The sequence below is a fragment of the Trichechus manatus genome, unplaced genomic scaffold (assembly GCF_000243295.1).
Source record: "Trichechus manatus latirostris isolate Lorelei unplaced genomic scaffold, TriManLat1.0 scaffold00005, whole genome shotgun sequence".
NCBI lineage: Eukaryota > Metazoa > Chordata > Mammalia > Sirenia > Trichechidae > Trichechus > Trichechus manatus.
The window spans coordinates 6,738,249-6,757,883 of record NW_004443941.1 but is presented as its reverse complement, the minus strand read 5'-3'; the positions used below and the strand labels follow the sequence as shown (position 1 = coordinate 6,757,883).

At 35.6% G+C, this 19,635-nt stretch overlaps 1 protein-coding gene across 5 annotated transcripts in view; it reads right to left on the bottom strand.

The window, feature by feature from the left end:
• CCDC88A (coiled-coil domain containing 88A) overlaps nt 1-19,635 on the bottom strand; it is a 123,248-nt gene that overhangs the window by 34,808 nt on the left and 68,805 nt on the right. For all 5 annotated transcript variants that reach the window (XM_012556553.2, XM_023735088.1, XM_023735086.1 and 2 more), the window contains exons 10-17: nt 19,364-19,522; nt 17,075-17,221; nt 16,330-16,474; nt 13,249-13,433; nt 12,559-12,696; nt 10,134-11,204; nt 8,251-8,378; nt 5,334-5,475 (exon numbers count right to left, since the gene is read on the bottom strand). In XM_012556553.2, coding sequence (XP_012412007.1) covers nt 5,334-5,475; nt 8,251-8,378; nt 10,134-11,204; nt 12,559-12,696; nt 13,249-13,433; nt 16,330-16,474; nt 17,075-17,221; nt 19,364-19,522 — 2,115 coding nt within the window. The remainder of the gene's footprint in view (nt 1-5,333; nt 5,476-8,250; nt 8,379-10,133; nt 11,205-12,558; nt 12,697-13,248; nt 13,434-16,329; nt 16,475-17,074; nt 17,222-19,363; nt 19,523-19,635) is intronic.

The following is a 19,635-nucleotide window of genomic DNA, read 5'->3' as shown; positions in this document are numbered from 1 at the left end:
CCAAGACAGATTTGTTTGTTCTTCTGGCAGTCCATGGTATATTCAATATTCTTTGCCAACACCATAATTCAAAGGCATCAATTCTTCGTTGGTCTTCATTTTATATTACAAATTACCGCACCGAATTTAATAATTCTCTTTAATTTAAATGTATTATTATTATTATACTTATCCTGAATCACTCGTTTATCCTAGAAGATGTATTATAAATTTCTAAATTAATACAAAACTTTATATTAAGGCAAGGATAGAAGCATTTAAAATAGTTCACCACTTCATATAAACTTTAAGAAAGTTTATGACTCAATAATAAACTAATATTGCTACTACTGAGTTATAAAGTCATGAGGTGAGACTAAAGAATGAAGATGCCAAGACAGAATGCAATTTAAAATGTAAAGCTTGGCAAGTGATCTTGATTTTCCAGGCTTTTGGATGTTAAAGTAAAAAACCTGGAAAATCAAGATCACTTCCCAAGCTTTACATTTTTAAATTACAGTCAATTTTGATATAATTTCCTGCGTCCTATGTTACATTAATTTCCCACCATTTTAGAAAAATCAGTGCTCCCCAGTTTTTCTTTCACCAAAAACTAGTTTTGTACATTCTAAAAGTTTATAGGTAGAAATTCCACAGTACGTAATCTTACTTTTTTTTTTCCTTTTCTTCTGAGTATACTTCTAAGCTTTATCCAAGTTGCTGAGTATGTCAGCAGTTTGTTCTTTTCTACTGGTGAGCAGCATTCCATTATATGGACGCACCACAATTTCTTTATTCAATTGCCAGTTAGTGGTCATTGTGTTGTTTCTAGTTTTTATTATGAATAAAGCTGTTGTAAAAATTCATTCATGTTTTCATTTGCCTTGTGTAAATATAAGTAGAATTGTTGGGTCATGGCTAGGTATATGTTTAACTTTATGAGAAAAGGCCACACTGCTTCCTAAATTAGTTAAAATATCTTATAGTCCATCGGCATAGTGTGATAGTTCCAGTTGCTCCAAATTCTCACCAATATTTGGCCAATGTTTCCATGTAAATTTTAGAATCAGCTTGTCAATTTATGTTGCTGCTGTTAGGGGCCATCAAGACAATTTTGACTCATAGCGACCCCATGTGAGAGAAGAACTGCCCCACAGGGTTTTCTTGGCTGTAATCTTTATGGCAGTAGATTGCCAGGTCTGTTCTCTCCCATGGAGTTTGAACCGCCCTTTCAGTTAGCAGCCGAGTGCTTAACCATTGTGCAACAAGGGCTCTTTTGTTTTATATATATAAACCACAACAAAAAGCCCATTACTGTCGAGCTGATTCCAACTTATAGCAACCCTACAGGACAGAGTAGAACCACCCCATAGGGATTCCAAGGAGTTGCTGGTGAATTCCAACTGTCAACCTTTTGGTTAGCAGCCGAGCTCTTAACCACTGTGCCACCAGGGCTTCACACACACACACACACACACACACACACACATACATATATATATACACACATACAAATATATATTCTAAAGTTATATAAATACATATATTTTGATATATATTCTAAAATATAATAAATAAACTGTTGGGATTTTGGTTGAGATTATGTTAACTGTCAGATTAATTTGGGGGAATTGCCATCTTAACAATACTGAGTCTTCTGATTCATGAACATGGTATTTCTCTCCATTTACTGAGGTATTCTTTAGTTGTTCCCAGTATAGAGTTCTCAAACATATTTCCTTGTTTATCCCTAAATAGTTCATGTTATTTTATAGAATTGTAAATTTTATTTTTCTTTCAAATTTCATTTTCTAACTGTTGTTATATAATGATTTTTGTATATTGCACTTCAGCCTGTGACCCTGATAAAATTCGCTTTAGCTGTAGAGGTTTTTCTATGAATTCCATAGAATTTTCTATTAACATAATTCTGTCATAGGTAAATAAAGACTTTTTCCTTCTTCCTTCCTTTCTTTCTTTTTCTTATTTCACTGCACTGGTTAGGACATTTAATAGAAGTACTGAGAGCAACATTCTTGCTTTGTTCTTGATCAAAGGTGGAAAGTGATTAGTCTTCTACCTTTCAGAATGGTGTTTTCTGAAGGCTGTTCATAGAAGCCCTGTATCTGGTTGATGAAGTTCCTTAATACACCTAGTTTGCTGAGGTTTTGTCTTGAATGGGCAGTGAATTTTTTACATCAACTGAGATATCCATATTGTTTTCTTATTTTAATGTGTTTTACTATACTGATTTTCCAATGTACAACCGTCTTGCATTCCTGGAAAAAAAATCCCATTTAGTCGTGAAGTATTATTTTCTTTTTACGTATTGCTGCGTTTGACATGCTAATATTTTGTTAATGATTTTTGAGCCTACGTGTATGGAATATTGGTTTATAGTTTTCTTTTCTTCTTGTAATATCTTTGTTTGGTTTTGGTATGTTTGCCCCATCAAATGAATTTGGGAAGTGTAACCTGTTCTTCTATTTTCTAAAATAGTGTCAGACTGGTATTATTTCTTCCTTAAATACATGATAGAATTTACTGGTAAAATCACCTAGGCCTGGATTTTTCTTTATAAGGTTTTTCATCATGAATTCAATTTCTTTAAAAGATACAGAGCTATGCCGATTTTTATGTCTTTCTGTGTCAGTTTCAGCCATTTGTTTCTGTCCCTTTATTACTCTTTCAATGTCTGTACAGTGATATCCTCTCACGCATTCCCGGTATTAGATTAGTTTTCTCTTTCTTATTCAACTTGGCTGTTGTCAGTTGTTGTCGAGTCAATTCCGACTCATAGGGACCCCATGTGTGCAGAGTAGAACCGCTCCACAGGGTTTTCAAGCTGTCATCTTCTGAAGCAGATCTCCTGGCCCATCTTCCGAGGTGCCTCTGGGTGGGTTCAAACTGCCAACCTTTCAGCTAGTAGTCAAGTTCTTAACTGTTTGCGTCAACTTGGCTAGGGATTTATGAATTTTATTGATTTTTGCCCAAGAAGCTACTTCACATTTATTTTCTCTATTGTCTGCTTTCTATTTCATTGATTTCTGCTTGTATCTTTATGATTTTCTTTTTTCTCTTTACTTAGGGGACTTAAATCCTTTTCATTTATTGAGGCGTGTTCAATGACCCAGAAAATGCTCTATCTTGATAAATGTTCTGTGTGCATTTAAAAAGCATGTATAGTCTACTATTGTTTGGTGGAGTGTTCAAAAAACGTCAGGTAGATCCAGCTGGTTGACAGTGCTATCAAGTCATCTATATCCTTACTGGTTTTCTTTCTACTTGTTCTACTAGTTTTTGAGACTGTACTGAGCCCTCTAACTGTAACTGTGGATTTGCCTATTTCTCCTTGCAGTTATAGCACATAATTTTAAGTTCTATTATTAGGTGCACAAACATTTTACACTGTTATGTCCTCTGGATGAAATGAACCCTTTATAATTGTGAAATGAACCTCTTTAACCCTGGTAATATTCATTCATCTAAAATCTACTTTGATATTAAAATAGTGATTCCAGCTTTCTTCTGATTAGGGCTAGTGTAATATATCATTTTTCATCAAGGTTTCTTTTAGGCAGCATATAGGTGGATCTTGCTTTTTACCTATTAATTTCTGCCTTTTAACTAGGGTATTTAGATCTTTAAAATTTAAAGAGGTTATTGATATGGTTTGCTCTAAAACTGGCAAGAGTACATTTGTCCAATCTGTACTATACTTTGTTCTCCATTTTTTCTTTATCTGCTTACTTTTATTTTTTATAATTCCATTTTATCTCTATTGTTGGCATATTAACTGTAACTCTTTGTCATGGTATTTTAGTGGTTACTTTGGGCCTTATACTATTCATATTTAACTTTTACATTCCACGTTCAAGTGACAGACCTCTTCATGTAGAGTATAAAGCCCTGACAACAGCATAATTCCAGTCTAACAGATGTTTATGGCAGGAGGCTAGTCCATTAACACTCACATACCACAGTGGCTGAAAGCGGGGGACAATAATGGAACTTTAAACCTCTACCTTTTAGACTTCAAACACACATACACCAACCTGTACTCAAACCCACATATTTTCTCACTGAGTTGCTTCAAGAAGTTGACTCTTGAAGACATAAAGCAGACTTAAAAGGACAGAGAAGCAAATTAATTCAATTTGGCACAAGTTTTACTTTACTTTTTGGAAAATCCCTTTATTTGTGTTAACTAATCAAAGTTCTCAAATTTCCTCTGCAACAACATATGTTCTATGGCAGTACCTGTGACAAACACCAGCAAAGATGGTATGGGCAAAGGGTAAATACAACATTTTCCTTTTCTACATGAAGTTCATCTTTTGTTAACTGTTTCTCTAGAAACCTGATAAAACTGGAATGTTCTATGTTATTAGGCAATACTGTTTTTGGTGAAAACAATCCCTGATTGGTAAATTATATTTGGACTAGAAGAACTATAAATACCTAATAAGAAGCCAAATCTTTGAGCTTCCCTGAATGCAGCAACTCATAAACCTCTCTTCTGAGGAGCTTAATTCCATGCTTTTGGAGTTGCTGCAAGAGACACTGAACTGCTGTGGGACCTGAGGTCTCCAAGCAGCCAATGTGACCTTCACATTGCTGCACCTGAACTGTAATCTGGTGGGACAATAACTCACAGACAACCCTGTGGTGATGGATGCCTGACACTGTCCTGCTACCTACTCGTATTTACTGTAGCATTCTGAATACAATGGTTCTCAATGTGGCCTACAGTAATCTTGCCAGTCTGACTGTTTAGTTACCTTAAGACCATTCCTGGAGGCACTGCAGAGATGGAAAAGGGGAGAATGAACCAGAATGTAGGTCTATCAAATCTACTACCTACTAATCCTCTGGCATGAGTAAGCCCCTTCGATTCCAACTTACTCCCTTATGGAAAAGAGACAGCTGTAGCTGCCCTGCTTGTTTCACTGGATAATTCCAAATATCCAGATCTAGAAAAGATAAAAAATTTATGTGGCAATCAGGTGCTTGGTATACCACACATACGATCATGGACTTTAGTAGGTATCCGCACACCCCTATCTTTGCCTATCAAAATTTCACCTGGGTGAAGTATTAGTATCATATTTTCCCAGTGAAATTAGCCTGCCTTTTCCCCACCCTACTCTCACAATTCCAATATGATCTATCTTGGAATACGACACAAATACGTGAAATAGGACTGAATATAGTATATCCATATAACAAAGATCATGTTTAAGAAAACTCTCAATTTTATTAAAATATTAATGAAACAATGTTTGCATTTTTATTTTCTACTTTATATTTTAAATAAATAGATAATTCAAATTCTTTCCAAGAAAATCACTTACTGTTTTAAGTTCTTGGCGCAATTGCTGGTTATAATTTGTGGATTCTTCTAATCGAGCTTCTAAAGCAGCAATTTTTTCTTCTTTTATTTCAAGAGACTTCTTCAGAGTAGATTCTAATTTTGATTCCAAAAGTTTGTACCTACTATCCAAGTATAAGAGTAATACAGTTCATCACTGGAGATCTGAATATTTTTAAAGATAATTTATGACCACAGATTCTGATGTCATAAATAGTTCTTATAAAATTGTCTTTTCTTTCTTTCTTTCTTTTTTTTTTTTGTAAAGAGGTGAGTTAAATTATCCTCCTCTTAAAACTATTCCTGGTCATGAAGCAACAAAAATCACTCAGTAAGCTGAGCTCCAGGCTATAGCCCGGGCTGGCAGAAGAACAGTTAATGCTCAAAAATGGAACCCTGGAAGAGCTAAGTCCTCAACTATTCCTTTTAGTTTTATAAGAATAGAATCTATACAAAGAGGAATAGAATAAGCATGCAATCAAGCATTTGACTATGATGTAATGTATAAAGTATTTATACAAGGACACATAACCAGCTAAGATTTAAAACTCACTGAAGACTGTCTTCAGGGTTGAGTTGCTGCAGAACATTTAAAAAAGATGATATACTCGAGACACAGGACACTGGTGACAGAGTGGGAAGAGGCAGACAGATGTGACTCTCAATTTTCTAGTTATCTTTTTGAATGGTGAATTCATGAAAAACTATGGTATTAATTAAATTTGTTTTTTAAAAAAACCGTACATGGACCCAATTTCAGAAGTATTACAAACCAGGGACAATTCATTATTAAATACGTATTTGTAGAATAAATGAATGAACTGCATCTTGCCAGGACTATCACAACAGCTCCCGAACTGGTCTCTGTGCCTCCAAATTCACGCCTTTTCTAATCCATCTTTCATGTCACTCTAAGAACTGCTCAAACACACGTTTGTGCTTTTTTGCGGTGTGTGTGAAAATACACACAACAAAACATACACCTGCTCAACAGTTTCCCACGTGGAGATCGACGACAGAAGTTACATCCTTCGCACTGAGCCACCGTTCTCACTGCCTCTACCCACAGTGTTTCACCACGTCAACCTAGACTCTGCCCCTGGAAGTTCTCATCTGTGCTTCAGGGTTACTGTTGTCAATCCGATCTCACGCAGAGGATTCTTTACAACAGCACAATGCTCAAGGCAAACATTCTTTATTAACTGAGCTAGACTGTTGTTAGGTTTAAAAATGACTTCATGGGATAGCTTCAGTTCAAGGTTTAAAAACTGTCGCAAGGCAATAGATTCGGAAGTTTTGTGCTTTTGTCTGCATGGAATATCTTTCCCCACTATTTCCACCTAGCAAACTTCTGTCATTCTTCTAGATTCAACTGAAGCATTATCACTTCTATGATGCTTGGTGACCAGCAGATAACAAGAGCCCAAATTAAGGTTTGGGAAGAAGTGTCAAACGGCATTCAGGGCCCAATGAGAGCTGGAAAATTTATAACAAAATTTTGTAACAAAAATTTTATAGATTTTATAATAGAGCAAATATATGGTTTACTCTTTTTTTTTTTGGCCATTTTTTTTTTTTTTTGGCCAAGAACATGTAGCATAGTGTCTTCACATGGCACGTAATAAATCTGTTTGAACCAAGTGATGTGTATTCAGTATACATTAAAAGGTTGTTGTTAGGTGCCGTAGAGTCAATTCTGACTCACAGCAATGCTACAGGACAGAGGAGAACTGCCCCACAGGGTTTCCAAGCAGCGGCTTGTAGATTCGAACTGCCAACCTTTTGGTCAGCAGCCATAGCTCACTGTAGCTCTTAACCACTGTGCCACCAGGGTCAACTAAATTAGCACCTATCTGTTTAACTGGAAAATATTTCTTCACGAAATATCTGTACAATCAATTCAATTATGGTTGCTTGACTTAAACTGACTGCTAGAAAAAATGTCTCAAGTTACTTTTCTTTATTATTGTAGACCTGGCTATTAAAAGTATCAATCTATTATATTTATTTTTAATATTCTCAAAATCAAGAAACAAATCCCATATAATCAATATTTTTTCTATACATTCATTTCATATAGAATATAAACATTGCAACAGTAACAATGGGTATATGATAGAATACAAATTATATAATCAAAAAATTCCAGTACTTATAAAAATCTAGTCTACATAAAACAATACTCTTATCAATACACAACTTCTGTTCTAGCCAGAACCACGTGGCAGACTGGATTCTAAATACCAGACTACTTGAAAATCAGATTAACTCTGACAGAATTCCCATGCGAGGATAGAAATTTTCTTTAAACCTCTATTGAACATCTTTAAAATTAAAGGGTAGATAGACTACTTTTTCATCCTGTTTATCAGGCCTTAGTTTTCCACATTATTTTTACACCTTAATTGCTTCTCAGTACGTTTTCCTTCACTTTATACTTTTCCTCCACTTCTCTTTACGTCCTCATTTTGGCACACAAAATGAAAGCACTGAGGCATTTAAGCACATGATTCAAAAGAAAAGTAACTTTTGCTTAAACTGACTGTATCTCACAAGCGGGGTGGGAAGTTAATTGTTGTTAAAATCTTATTTTATTTTCACAGATAATTATAGCTTCCAAACTTTTAATACCTGGGTGGCATTGTCTTCTCCTATTTGAAACATTTTAGTGTTTTTTCTTTTCCTTGTATGGATATTATATTGTTTTATTTATTTACTGATTTATTTGTTTACGTTTATCTGATTCCTTATATTTTTCTTACACAACTTTCTCTTAAGGAAGAAAGGGACCAAAACAAGCGTAAAGCACGTAGATGTTTTCTACGGCTAGTCCAGGGAAGAATCAATGTTTGAACAAAGAGAAAGAAGTAAAACGTTTGTCAAACCAACCGAATACTCACCTGTCATCGGTACTCTGCTCATCATGTAAGAGTCGCTCTTTATTTAACCCTATCTTTTCAAGCTCGTGAGTTAATTTTTCAAGATCATTGTTCATTTGTTGAGTCTTCAACTTTTCACTCACCAAATCCTTATTTTAAAATAAGTGCAAAAGTCACGTAAATGTCAAGAATATAAAACATCTAAGAAATCAGCCAAGATTTTGACAACTACCATCTAGGAATGCATACCACTCAACCAGGAAAGACAGAAATGCTGTTAAACCTTCCCTGTATCATTAAAAGGTAGTGAAGCAACAAAGTTATAACCTAGTTCAAACAGATTTTTTTTTCTTCTTTCCTTCAATACTTTCTTTTAGCCCTAATGTTAAAAACTAAAAGGAGAAACTCTTTACCTGTAAACACACATCTTAGGTCTGGAAACTGTGGGGGAAAAAACCTATCCATTTACCCTTGAGTGATGAGCTGGGACTTTCATTCTTCCCACGAATACATGTTGGTCACAACACTTCTTCCCACCAGGAGCGCCCCTCTCTCCCACTGGAAAAGGCCTAAGACATTGATCTGAAGAACTAGGGGATGTTCTGAGAAGTTCAGGCAGAGAACAGAAAGAAAAAATGAAAGGCTTACGGTCCTTCGTCCTTGGTTAGCAAAATGGTTAACTGCTCAGCTGCTAACTTAAAGGTTGGCAGTTCAAACCCACCCAGAGTCGCCTCGGAAGAAAGGTCACAGTCATGAAAACCTACAGAGCGTTGTTCTACTCTGCAACTCATGGGGTCACCCTGAGTCTGGACTGACTCAAAGGCAAGTGTGGTCTGGTTTTTTCGGCACGATACTCTAGCGGAAACGCAGACTGTCCAATGTGACTTTCTGCCAGAAAGCTGAGACTTTTTTTAATCATATATAGTACAGCATAAAAAACCCAAACCAAACTCACTGCCACTGAGTAGATTCCAACTCACAGTGACCCTACAGGACAGGGTAGAACTGTCCCATAGGGTTTCCAAGACTGTGAATCTCTATGGAAGCAGACTGCCACATCTTTCTCCCGCAGAGTGGCTGGTGGGTTCGAATCACCGACCTCTCGGTTAGCAGCTGAGTGCTTAACCACTGTGCCACCAGGATTCCAACAGTGCAGCATAGGGATGGCAAAAAAGAGCCAAGCATGCTATCTTCTGATTGGCACCAGCCATGTTTCACGGCACATATTGACAATTTACCCCCTGTAAATTTAAGAATTCTTTTCAACACATAGTTCCAAGCAGACACTACCAACTGTTCAGTGTTGACCTTTAAAATGAACTGGATTTGCCATCTCTCTGACATACAGGTCAAATTCATGGGCTCTGGAGTCTAAAAGATCTGGGTTTGAAATCAGCAATCACACTCTGTCTCATTTATTAGCTGTGTGAACCTGAGCAAGTCACTTAACATCTCTGAACCTCAGTTTTCTAACTGGAAGAGTAGGAATAATATCTACAAAGAGCTGGTTGTGAAAATAATATATATATTTATAAATATAACTTACATGAAGTCCTTAGCCTAGTACCTGGCACATGGTTAGCATTCAATGAATAGTAGCTCTCATGCCTCCTATTACACTTAGTGTTCAGTAAGAGTCCCGTTCAAATATTTTAATACTATTTTGAAATAAAAGTTTAAAATTATAATAAATCAAGATATCACATGGAAACCTTGTTGCAATTTTAAAAAATGTGCTTCTTAGTTTAACAAAAGTAGGAAATTTAAAAACTGTTCTATTTCTAATTCCAACTTCCTACTCTGTAAGATGATGCAAATTACTGATGGGTTTTGATAAAGCTTAAAGAAACTTTGATTTAAAGATATGAAAAATATTTTCTGTAAATTTAGCTAAATATATTTACCTCACGTAATGTAACCAAAGTTTTTATATCAATAGTTGCTCTCTTCACAAGCTCCTTATTTTCTTTCTCTAATTCTTTCAGGCGAACACAGGATTCCTTGTATATGCCGATCTCTTTGAACAGGGTTTTGTTCTCTTTCTCCAGATTCCCGATCTTCACGTTATTCTCCTCTAGTGTGGCATCCTTGATTTCTGCTTGTTGCCGGAGCCTCTTATTCTCTTTCTCCAGTTGTTTCTTATCCTTTTCCAGTTGCGAGGTCTCCTGCTCTAAGGATTTATTTTCTTTTTCTAGCTGTTCTAGTCTTTTGCTAGATATTTTTAACTCTTCTAGGTTTTTTTGCAGTGTTTGATTTTCCATCTCTAAGTCTTGCAGTTCACTCTCTAGTTGCTGAATTTTTTTATTGCTGTTCTCTAGTGCTTTCTGCAGCCTTTGATTTTCTGTATCTAAACCCTGGTAGCTAACTTCTAAGCGCTCTGTTTTCTTAAATGATGCTTTCATGAGCTCCAAGCCCTTCTTAAGCTGCTCTTTTTCACCTTCCAGCTCTCTGTTCTCTAATTGTAGCTGGGCCATCTTCATGCTCGCACACTTCAAGGATTCCACGTTCCTTCGCAGCTCCAAGTTCTCCTCATCAAGCTGGGAATTCTCTTTTTCTAGGGATTCTAACTGAAAAGTAAGGTTTTTAAAGCTATCCAATGTTTTTTTTAATTTTCTATTTTCTCTTTCTAGCTCTGAATTTTCTTGTTCTAAGGCCTCAATTTTTTCACAAGTGATTTTTAAATTAGTTATCTTTTTCTGTAACAATTCGTTTTCTTTTTCAAGATGATGTAACTCATTCTCAAGTTCTTCTGATCGTTCTCCTTTTTCTTTATAATGTTCCAATTCTTTTCTAATTTGTCTTTTTTCAAATTCAGTCTTGCTTAGCTTGCTACTTGTTTCTTTGATAGATTCGTGGAGAATTTTGTTTTCTTTTTCAATGTCTTTCACCCTTGCTTCAGCACTTATCTGAGAGCGCTGCCGTAGGGAAGACACGGTTTGATTCAGATGTTCATTTTCCTGTTCTAATATTTTAATCTAACTCAAAAGAAGAGAGAAGGAGAAAATTAAAAACTGTTAATTGAGTAAAAATTAAATATTTTAAATTACATAGTTTTCCCCTACAAAAATTAACACGTAAAGCATAACATAAAAGAGTGGTACCATGTTTATTTCACTTTTAATTCTGTCAGATATCTACTGAGATACCACTGTGTGCATATACTGCCAGGACGTGAAAGTTCATGTCTCAGGGAGTTCATAATCTAAAGAAGTGGTTAAGGGAGACGTATTTAATATTAATCAAAAGTCTTCTGATTACTTACAGTTACATGCTTCAAATTAAAATACGAATACAGGTAAAACGCACACACACACCCTTAAGGAGATAAGCTTTTCCTTTCATTAAATAATCTCTGCAATGCCTATACACAGTGGGTCCTCAGCAAACATTTGCTATAGTATATGTGTGTATGTGTGTGTATTCGTTTTGAAAAAGAATTCTAATTAGAAGACGTCAAACTAACAATATCACCTGGTACATTTGAGAATTAATTCAATTTATAGTGTGCGCTAATATAATGGTTTTCAAAATTCAGTGTGTGAAACAATCCCTCAAGAAGCTTGTAAAAGTAGATTCATGCTTAGTTGGCTCCAGAATTTTTATTCTGTAGGTCTAGAGAAATTGGCATGTTTACCTAGCACCCTGAAAGGTGATTCTGGTATATGTGGTCTGAGGACTAATACAGCCTTGGAAACCCTATGACACAGTTCTACTCTGTCCTATGGCGTTGCTATGAGTCAGAAATGACTCCACAGCAATGTGTGGTTTTTCGGTTTTTTTTTTTGGTGGGGGGCAGTTAGGACTAATAACTGGATAATATAAAAGATTTTACCTGTAAAAAATAGAAATGAAAAATTGGCAAGTCACCCAGTATATCCAGTTTTTAGTTTCTCAAGCATAAAATGAGAATGACTCATAAAAACCTGAAAGCAAATTTAATAGTATCTAAGATGATTACTGTCCTTCAACTTTTCTAAAGTACATGGGATAGAAAATGAGGTAAAAATGTTATAAAAACCAAAACCAAACCTGTTGCAGTCAAGTGGATTCCGACTCAAGGTGACCCTACAGGACAGAGCAGAACTGCCCCACAGGGTTTCTAAGGAGCAGCCGGTGGGTTTCAACTGCCGACCTTTTGGTTAGCAGCTGAGCTCTTAACCACTGGGCCACCAGGGCTCCAAAACTGCCACAGTTACTTAAAAGCTAAAAAAAATTCTAAAATATTTTCCTTTAAGGTTCTATGAACATTTTGTCTATGTAAGTTTAAAATAACATTTGTAAATAAAATTAAAAACACCTATTTTGTTAATTAATAAGAAATTTATGAACCTGTCTCTCTGAATTCTCTCTAAGTGTTTCTATTGTTTTTTCAAGCTGAGCTTTTTCCTTCATTAGATCCTTGCTTAAATTCTGACAATTCTGAAGACTTTGCTTTTCTTGAATAACCTCATTTTCAAGAATTTCAACCTAGAAAAAAATCAAATCACAAAAAACATTTCATTAAATATTTTACAACAGTGGAAACATGTCAAAACAAAGACTATCACTGAATAAAGAATAAAACAGTTTTAATATCCAAATGGTGAACTGGAGAAACTGAAACATACTGACCAAATGTTTGATGTTTTTAAGAAATAATATATTAACTTTTTCAGTGTGATAACATCACTGTTCCTGTTTTTAAAAAGTATTCCTTATTTTTTAGAGATACACACTGAAATATTCATAGATGAAATGGTAACATGTCTAGGATTTGCTTCAAAATCATCTAGTGGTGCTGGGGAAGGTAGGCAGGAATAGAAATAAAATAAGATGAGCTGTAAGTCAGCAACTGCTGAAGCTGAGTAATTAGTGAATACATAGGGGGTTCATTCTTTCCACATTTACGTATGTTCTAAGTTAAAACAATATTGAGGGTACATGAAACACTGAAAAGTAAATGTTCTACCACAGTGCTATTTATTTCAACTTTAAAATATATTCTTAAACACTATATTAAATACTTAAATTTTTATTTACCTTTTTATTTAGTCTTTGATTTTCCTTTTCAATTTTCAGGATTTTGGAAGCGTTGCCTTCTACAGAATCCACAGTACTCCGAAGCTCTTCTACAGTTTTTGCCAAGCTCTGGTTTTCCATCTCCAACTTCAGTAACCTACTTGATGTCAACTCATTCACCTCATGGCCCAAGGATTTTTGTGGTGCTATGATATTGAAAAACAAACTACTGGTAAAACTTTGTATACCCTTTACCATTTAAAACACTGTGTGTAAATGCACCTGTGTCACCGGTCCTTAACATCATAAAAAAATAAAAGTTATATGAGACAGACACAATGAAAAAAATGACTGACAGGTGAAAGTAAGTTACATCTGAAATTTTGAGGGATCCATAAGCAATCTAGCTCAAAGCACAAAATTTAAACTGAAGAGACCAGAGTTAGTCCTAGTTCCGTGAGAAATTAACCTGGCTATGCCCAAGTCACTTTCACCTCACTAAGGCTTAGGTTACCTGGGTAAAATATAATGGTGACAGTCCTGTGTATCTCACAGGGTCACTCTGTGAACCAAATAAGAAGTGGAAAGCATATCCCACAACACACCTTGAAAACGTTAAAGGAAGGCAGTTTGAGGGGAAAAAATTCTAACGTGAGTCCGAGAGGTGAGATAGTATACACCAGCTGCGTGAAGCAGACTACTTCTTGTAAATGAAGAATCCACGCTCAAGTACAGAGCAACACCTACCCCGTATTGCCAAGGGGCATCATCTTTCTAAGCAGATTTCAGCATTACATTTTTTAAACATGAAAACTTAAGTTTCTAGTTCTGTAAATGAGGTTCTCTCAGTTTCAGTAAGCCAAAAATTATCATTTTTTAAATAGCCCTACAGTAGACTCATTAAAAAATTTGATGATATAAAAATATTAGTCTTTACAATTGAAATATACCTAGAATTTATTTTGAAATCGTAGATTTCAGGAGGGGAAATGGATGGAGGTATGGGAAGGCATTTCTAGGTCTATTTTTGAGCATGTTTGAAATTCTCCATCATTAAAAGCAAAGAAACGTATATACACAACATGTACCCCTACACACATAAATTCTCTTTCAAATTAGGAACAGTAAACTATCCCCCAGGTTTTCAGAATGCTTCTATTTTTATTTTCAGCTTTTGTTCTAATCAGTATGTTGCTTATTTTTCGTTAAAAACTGGTATACTGCACAGTGATTTACTTTTTTAATTCCAAGTCTTCTTTAGTAAAATTCTAATTCATGATCTGCTCCCATAAAGATTATAGCCTTAGAAACCCTACGGGGCAGTTTTACTCTGTCCTATAGGGTCCCTGTGAGTTGAAATTGACTCGACAGCACAACAACAACAACAACAATTTATGATTTTCAGTTACGCGTTCCAAATACACAACATCAGGCTAGAATACGTGATACACATTGATGATACTCTCAATACTATGTGCTTTAGGTCGGATTATGAAGAATTAAAAAGTATGCTCAGAGTACATTTTTAATAACATGGGAGAGTGCCTATGTTATAATCTTAAGCAAAGAATGGAACCTGAATTGACCTGATGATGTTTAAAATACATATATGTACATAGAAAAATCCTGGAGGCAAATTTTCTGAAATGTAGAAGTGATTTAAGAAATTATTAGTGACTTTTATTTCCTCCTTTTTATTTTTTCACATTTTGCAAACTTTCTACAAAGAAAGTAAGTCACTTGTATAATTAAAAAAAAAAAAAAATTCATCAAATTTAAAGGAATACCCAGGTCTATGGCCCCAGCTAAGAGCAATTATAAAACAACTGTGATATAATAATAGCAGTTAACACTTGAACTGCTTACTGTTTCACCATGCATTGTTCTAGGGACTTCCTCCGTACTAACACATTTAACACTCACAACTACCCTACGAAGTACTTGCTGTTACTGTCTCCACTTAGCAGACAGGAAACTCTTAACTAGCAGAGTCATTTTAACTACTTCTGTGGTAGAAAACATTTAAGTCTGAGTTGCTTTTTTGGAAGTCAATTTATGAGGAATACAACTTAAAAAAAGTTCCCCACGTATTTTAAGCAAGACATTTCATCAAGTTCATTAGCTGAACCTCATCACTTATTATGTAGTTGGAAGTGGGGGGTCCCAGAATGTGGAATTAAGGTAATTCTCAAGTTTAAAATTAGAAAAAGTCCAATAGGTAAGGAACAGAATGACTCATCTGTAGAATTAATTATTCTGTAGGCACTAGACTATAAATTCTGCCAGAGCTTATTTCTACCTCACCACTATATCCTCAGGGCTTGCTACAGTATTCTTCACACTGTTGGTCTCAGTATCTGCTGAGGGAAGGGATGCAGGTGGAATAATCTAATAACGAGTAACTGAGGAAGTATGGAACTTGGGTATAATTTCAATACAGTATATCAGTATCAGCTTATCCAAAGCTAGAATCCAAACAACTGTATTTTATGTATATGCCTAGCCTTGGGAAAGGAGACAAGTCAAATAGAGCATAAGACAAAAAGAGCCAAAAGTTAAAATTTATCTAGTGGTCTTTTACTACCTGCAGGGTATAACTGGGCTGGACTGGTTGGTAGGTATAATCCTATAATGGGGACTACCAAGTATTGATGAAGGTAGCCATGAAGTTCCTTAACTTCCTTTATTCTATCGACATATGCACATAAGAATATTCTCACTACATTTTGGTTTTGCCCATAGGCAGCTAACACGACTTTACTGTTTTATTTAGTAGATGACTATACTTCTTAAAATAAAATTAATTAACTGGCATTCCATCCCCTTGTGAGAATAACATGAAGTAATGCCCAAATAGCTAATCAAGTCTATTACTGTACTCATAAAATTGAGTCGGTAGACAAGCGAAGCTAAGGACCAGACCCAGGAATATGGTAACAACGTGTTACTTTGGGAAATCTTGCCTAGAGAGGCAGCTGGTCTTCTGAGATATCTCCAGCTAGGGAAAGTAAAGAACTGCAAAAAAAAAATGTCCAGAAAAGTAAGCATAAATACAATTGAATTTATTCAGTCACCATTTAAATAAAACAACATTTGAAATACCTTCAGAAAGTTCGCTAGTTCTAGATATCTGTTCCAGCTCCCAGCCAAGATGTAAGGATTCATCCATACTTTGCTTCTGTGCCATTTCCAGAGTCATATTTTCTTCCATTAATTCTTCAATCTTTTTTCTATCCATATCACGTTCCTTTTTATTGGCATGAGCACAGGAAGTAGGGAGAGAAAATAAAGCTAAGAAATGGTACAAACAATTCAAGCTAGTATTTTATTACTTGGAACTTTTATTTATCAGAAACTAATTAATGCAAGAATAAAGTTTGAGTTCCTTAAAATTTTCATAGTTTGAAGGCAATAATCAGTTATTATAATTATTATTACTGATCTCTAGGTGTCTGACATCCTTTTAATGTGATCTTTGGGGACACAGTGAAAACTCTCCTTCATAGTCAATATACTGTTTTGGCAAAATAATGAAAGAATTCTGACCCGCCATTTTTAGCAAACAGGTTTATTTCTGTATTCTTTAAGGTACAAATACACAATAATTTATCAATTGTGATCTTTTTTTAATGGTAGAAGACAAAATTAATACTATCCCTCTGTAATAAAAGCAGAAATTTCTTCTACTCCTGTATGTGCGTAAAGTTTGAAGCATCTAACTGACTAAGCTATCCCCTCTCTGTCAGAGACTCAAGGGTACTAGCCGCCCCCGTAATTACAGAGGGATCTCTTAATCTTAGAATTCTCCCTTAGAGGCCAGGGAACTGATCCATCTCGTGAGACTCACCATCTCCATGTCATGCAGTTTAGCCTTTAGCTGTAAATTCTCCTTTTCTAATTCATGTAATTTATCAGAACGAGCTCGAGTCCCTTCTAGTTGGTCCTCCAACATGGCTTTTGTTTCTAATAAAACTTGATTGTCTTCTTTTAATTCCTATAGACATTTAAAGTAGACTTATTTATCACAAACGTGTTAATGTACGTTAATTCTGTAAAGCTCCAGAACATAAAATTCTTTATCATAAAGTAAAGCACTAAGCAGTTTATCAACAGTTCTATGCAGGAGTAAAGTGGCTGAGTAACAGAAATACAGTCAGTGCTTTCTTGGCTTCCTTTCTCTTCAAGATTTTAAGCTACTGTGCCAACAAAATACTCAGTATGTACGTTAGGATGTCTAATATGACTACAATTTCACAGGGAATTGTCAGGGTATATTTAAGTTTCTTAGTCACATCGGTAAGGAATTAAGTATATGCAGTTGTTCAGATATTTAAGACGTAAATCCCCATAAAATCAGGGCCTAATTTACTTACTGAAATAGACTTAAGGATTTCTTCCTTCTTAGAGCTGTAACTTGAACAGAGGAGAGTTTGGAGTTTTTGCAGTAAAATACCAAAACCTGAACAAGGGCTCACGTAAATCATACACCAAGACTCTATCAAGAAATATTTTACATAAGCATCTTGAGAAAATGCTTAAAATCTCCACGTTTTTAAGATATGTGTCCACAAACCTATCTTGCTAAGTTATATGCCTGCGGTTCTTAAACAAAAGTCAAGATAAAGTATGTTAAGACTGGCATATATGACGGTCTCTCAACAGCGCCATGCATATACACATCTAAACAACTGCCAAAGAATGTAAACACACTTTACGTTAGCAATCTATTGGGCCTATATTCTGGTAACAATGGAGCCCTGGTGGTGCAGTGGTTAAGCTCAGGCTGCTAACCAAAAGGTCGGCAGTTCGAATCCACCAGCCAGCCACTCCTTGGAAACCCTAAGGGGTGGTTCTACTCTGTCCTATGGGGTCGCTATGAGTTGGAATCGACTTGACGGCAAACAGGTTATGATGCTAAAATATTCTACTTTCTCTTTCAGTGTCCCAATTTTTTGGTTTTACATACTCCTTCCTTGCCATTCCCATACTGAAGCTGACCAGGATCTCCTGTTTACAAGAAATTAACTCAGAAAGGAAAAAAGGGATGCAAGGATTGCTGAATTCTTGCTGTCAAACTCAACCCTGTCATATATAAGACTAAACTGCAAACATCAAGTAGGAATTCTTTTCCTAATTTGTTTACATGTATCTATATATATATAGACTTCATTGACCCTAACTTAGTAAATCTGAGTTAGACAGTAGTCAGAAGTATTTTTGCTTTCACTTTTGGTAACAAGTTTGAGATTAGTAAAGATAAATAACTTTATTTTGATTATGAGGGAAAGGCTTCACAAGTCTGAAATATCAAGGGTGCTAAATAAAGGAAGGAAAGAAGAGCCCAAAAAGTTCAATGCAATTATGTCAAAAAATCCTTCTGTAATAGTCTAAGCAATATGCTGATTGTTATGGGTTGAACTGTGTTCCCCCAAAATATGTGTTGGAATCCTAAACCCTATACATGTGATGAGTAGCCCTGGTAGGGCAGTGGTTAAGCGCTTGGCTGCTAACTGAAAGGTCGGCGGTTCTAACTCACCTGGTAGCACTGTGTGAGAAAAGACCTGGCAATCTGCTCCTGTACAGATTATGGCCTAGGAAATGCTATGCGGCAGTTATACCCTGTCCTATAGGGTTGCTATGAGCTGGAATTGACTCAACAGCACACAACAACATCATCATCACACATGTGGATGTGAGTCCATCTGGGAACAGGATCTTCTTTGTTATGTTAATGAGGACATATTGGTATAGGGTGTGTCTTAAACCTACTCACTTTTGAGATATACAAGAAGGAAAGCAAACCCAAATAGAGGAATGAGAGGTGCCTTGTGGAGATCTCCCAGGAACCCCAAGAGAGCCTTCTCCTACAGCCAGCACCCTAAACCTGAACTTCTAGCCTCCTAAACTGTGCGAAAATAAAGTTCTGTTCATTAAAGCCACCCACTTGTGGTATTTCTGTTGTAACAGCACTAGATGACCAAGATGCTGATCTATCAAAAAACGAACACCAGAGGTATTTACTGTTTGCTCAACAACATTTCAAGAGTTCCTCACGTTTGTTAAACCCGTTTTTAATGCATTTTGAAAATTACACTTTTAAAGAAAAAATATTGTGACTTTAAATTATGCAACTTACCTCAACTCTCGCCTTATAGAATTCAATATCATGTAACCTCTCTTTGTATCTGCTGACTTCACTTTCAAGCTTATCAACCCTGACCGCCTTCTCTCGGAGCGCATCTAATTCATCTCGGTACATTCTGGCAGAACGAGCATCCGAAAGCAAATTCATGTTCTAAATATAAATAAATACAAAAAGTTAATATTATATTATTTTCTATTTTCAAACTGATATTCCTTGGTATACAACTAGATACATTTACTTAAAAAAAAATGAATTGTACACTT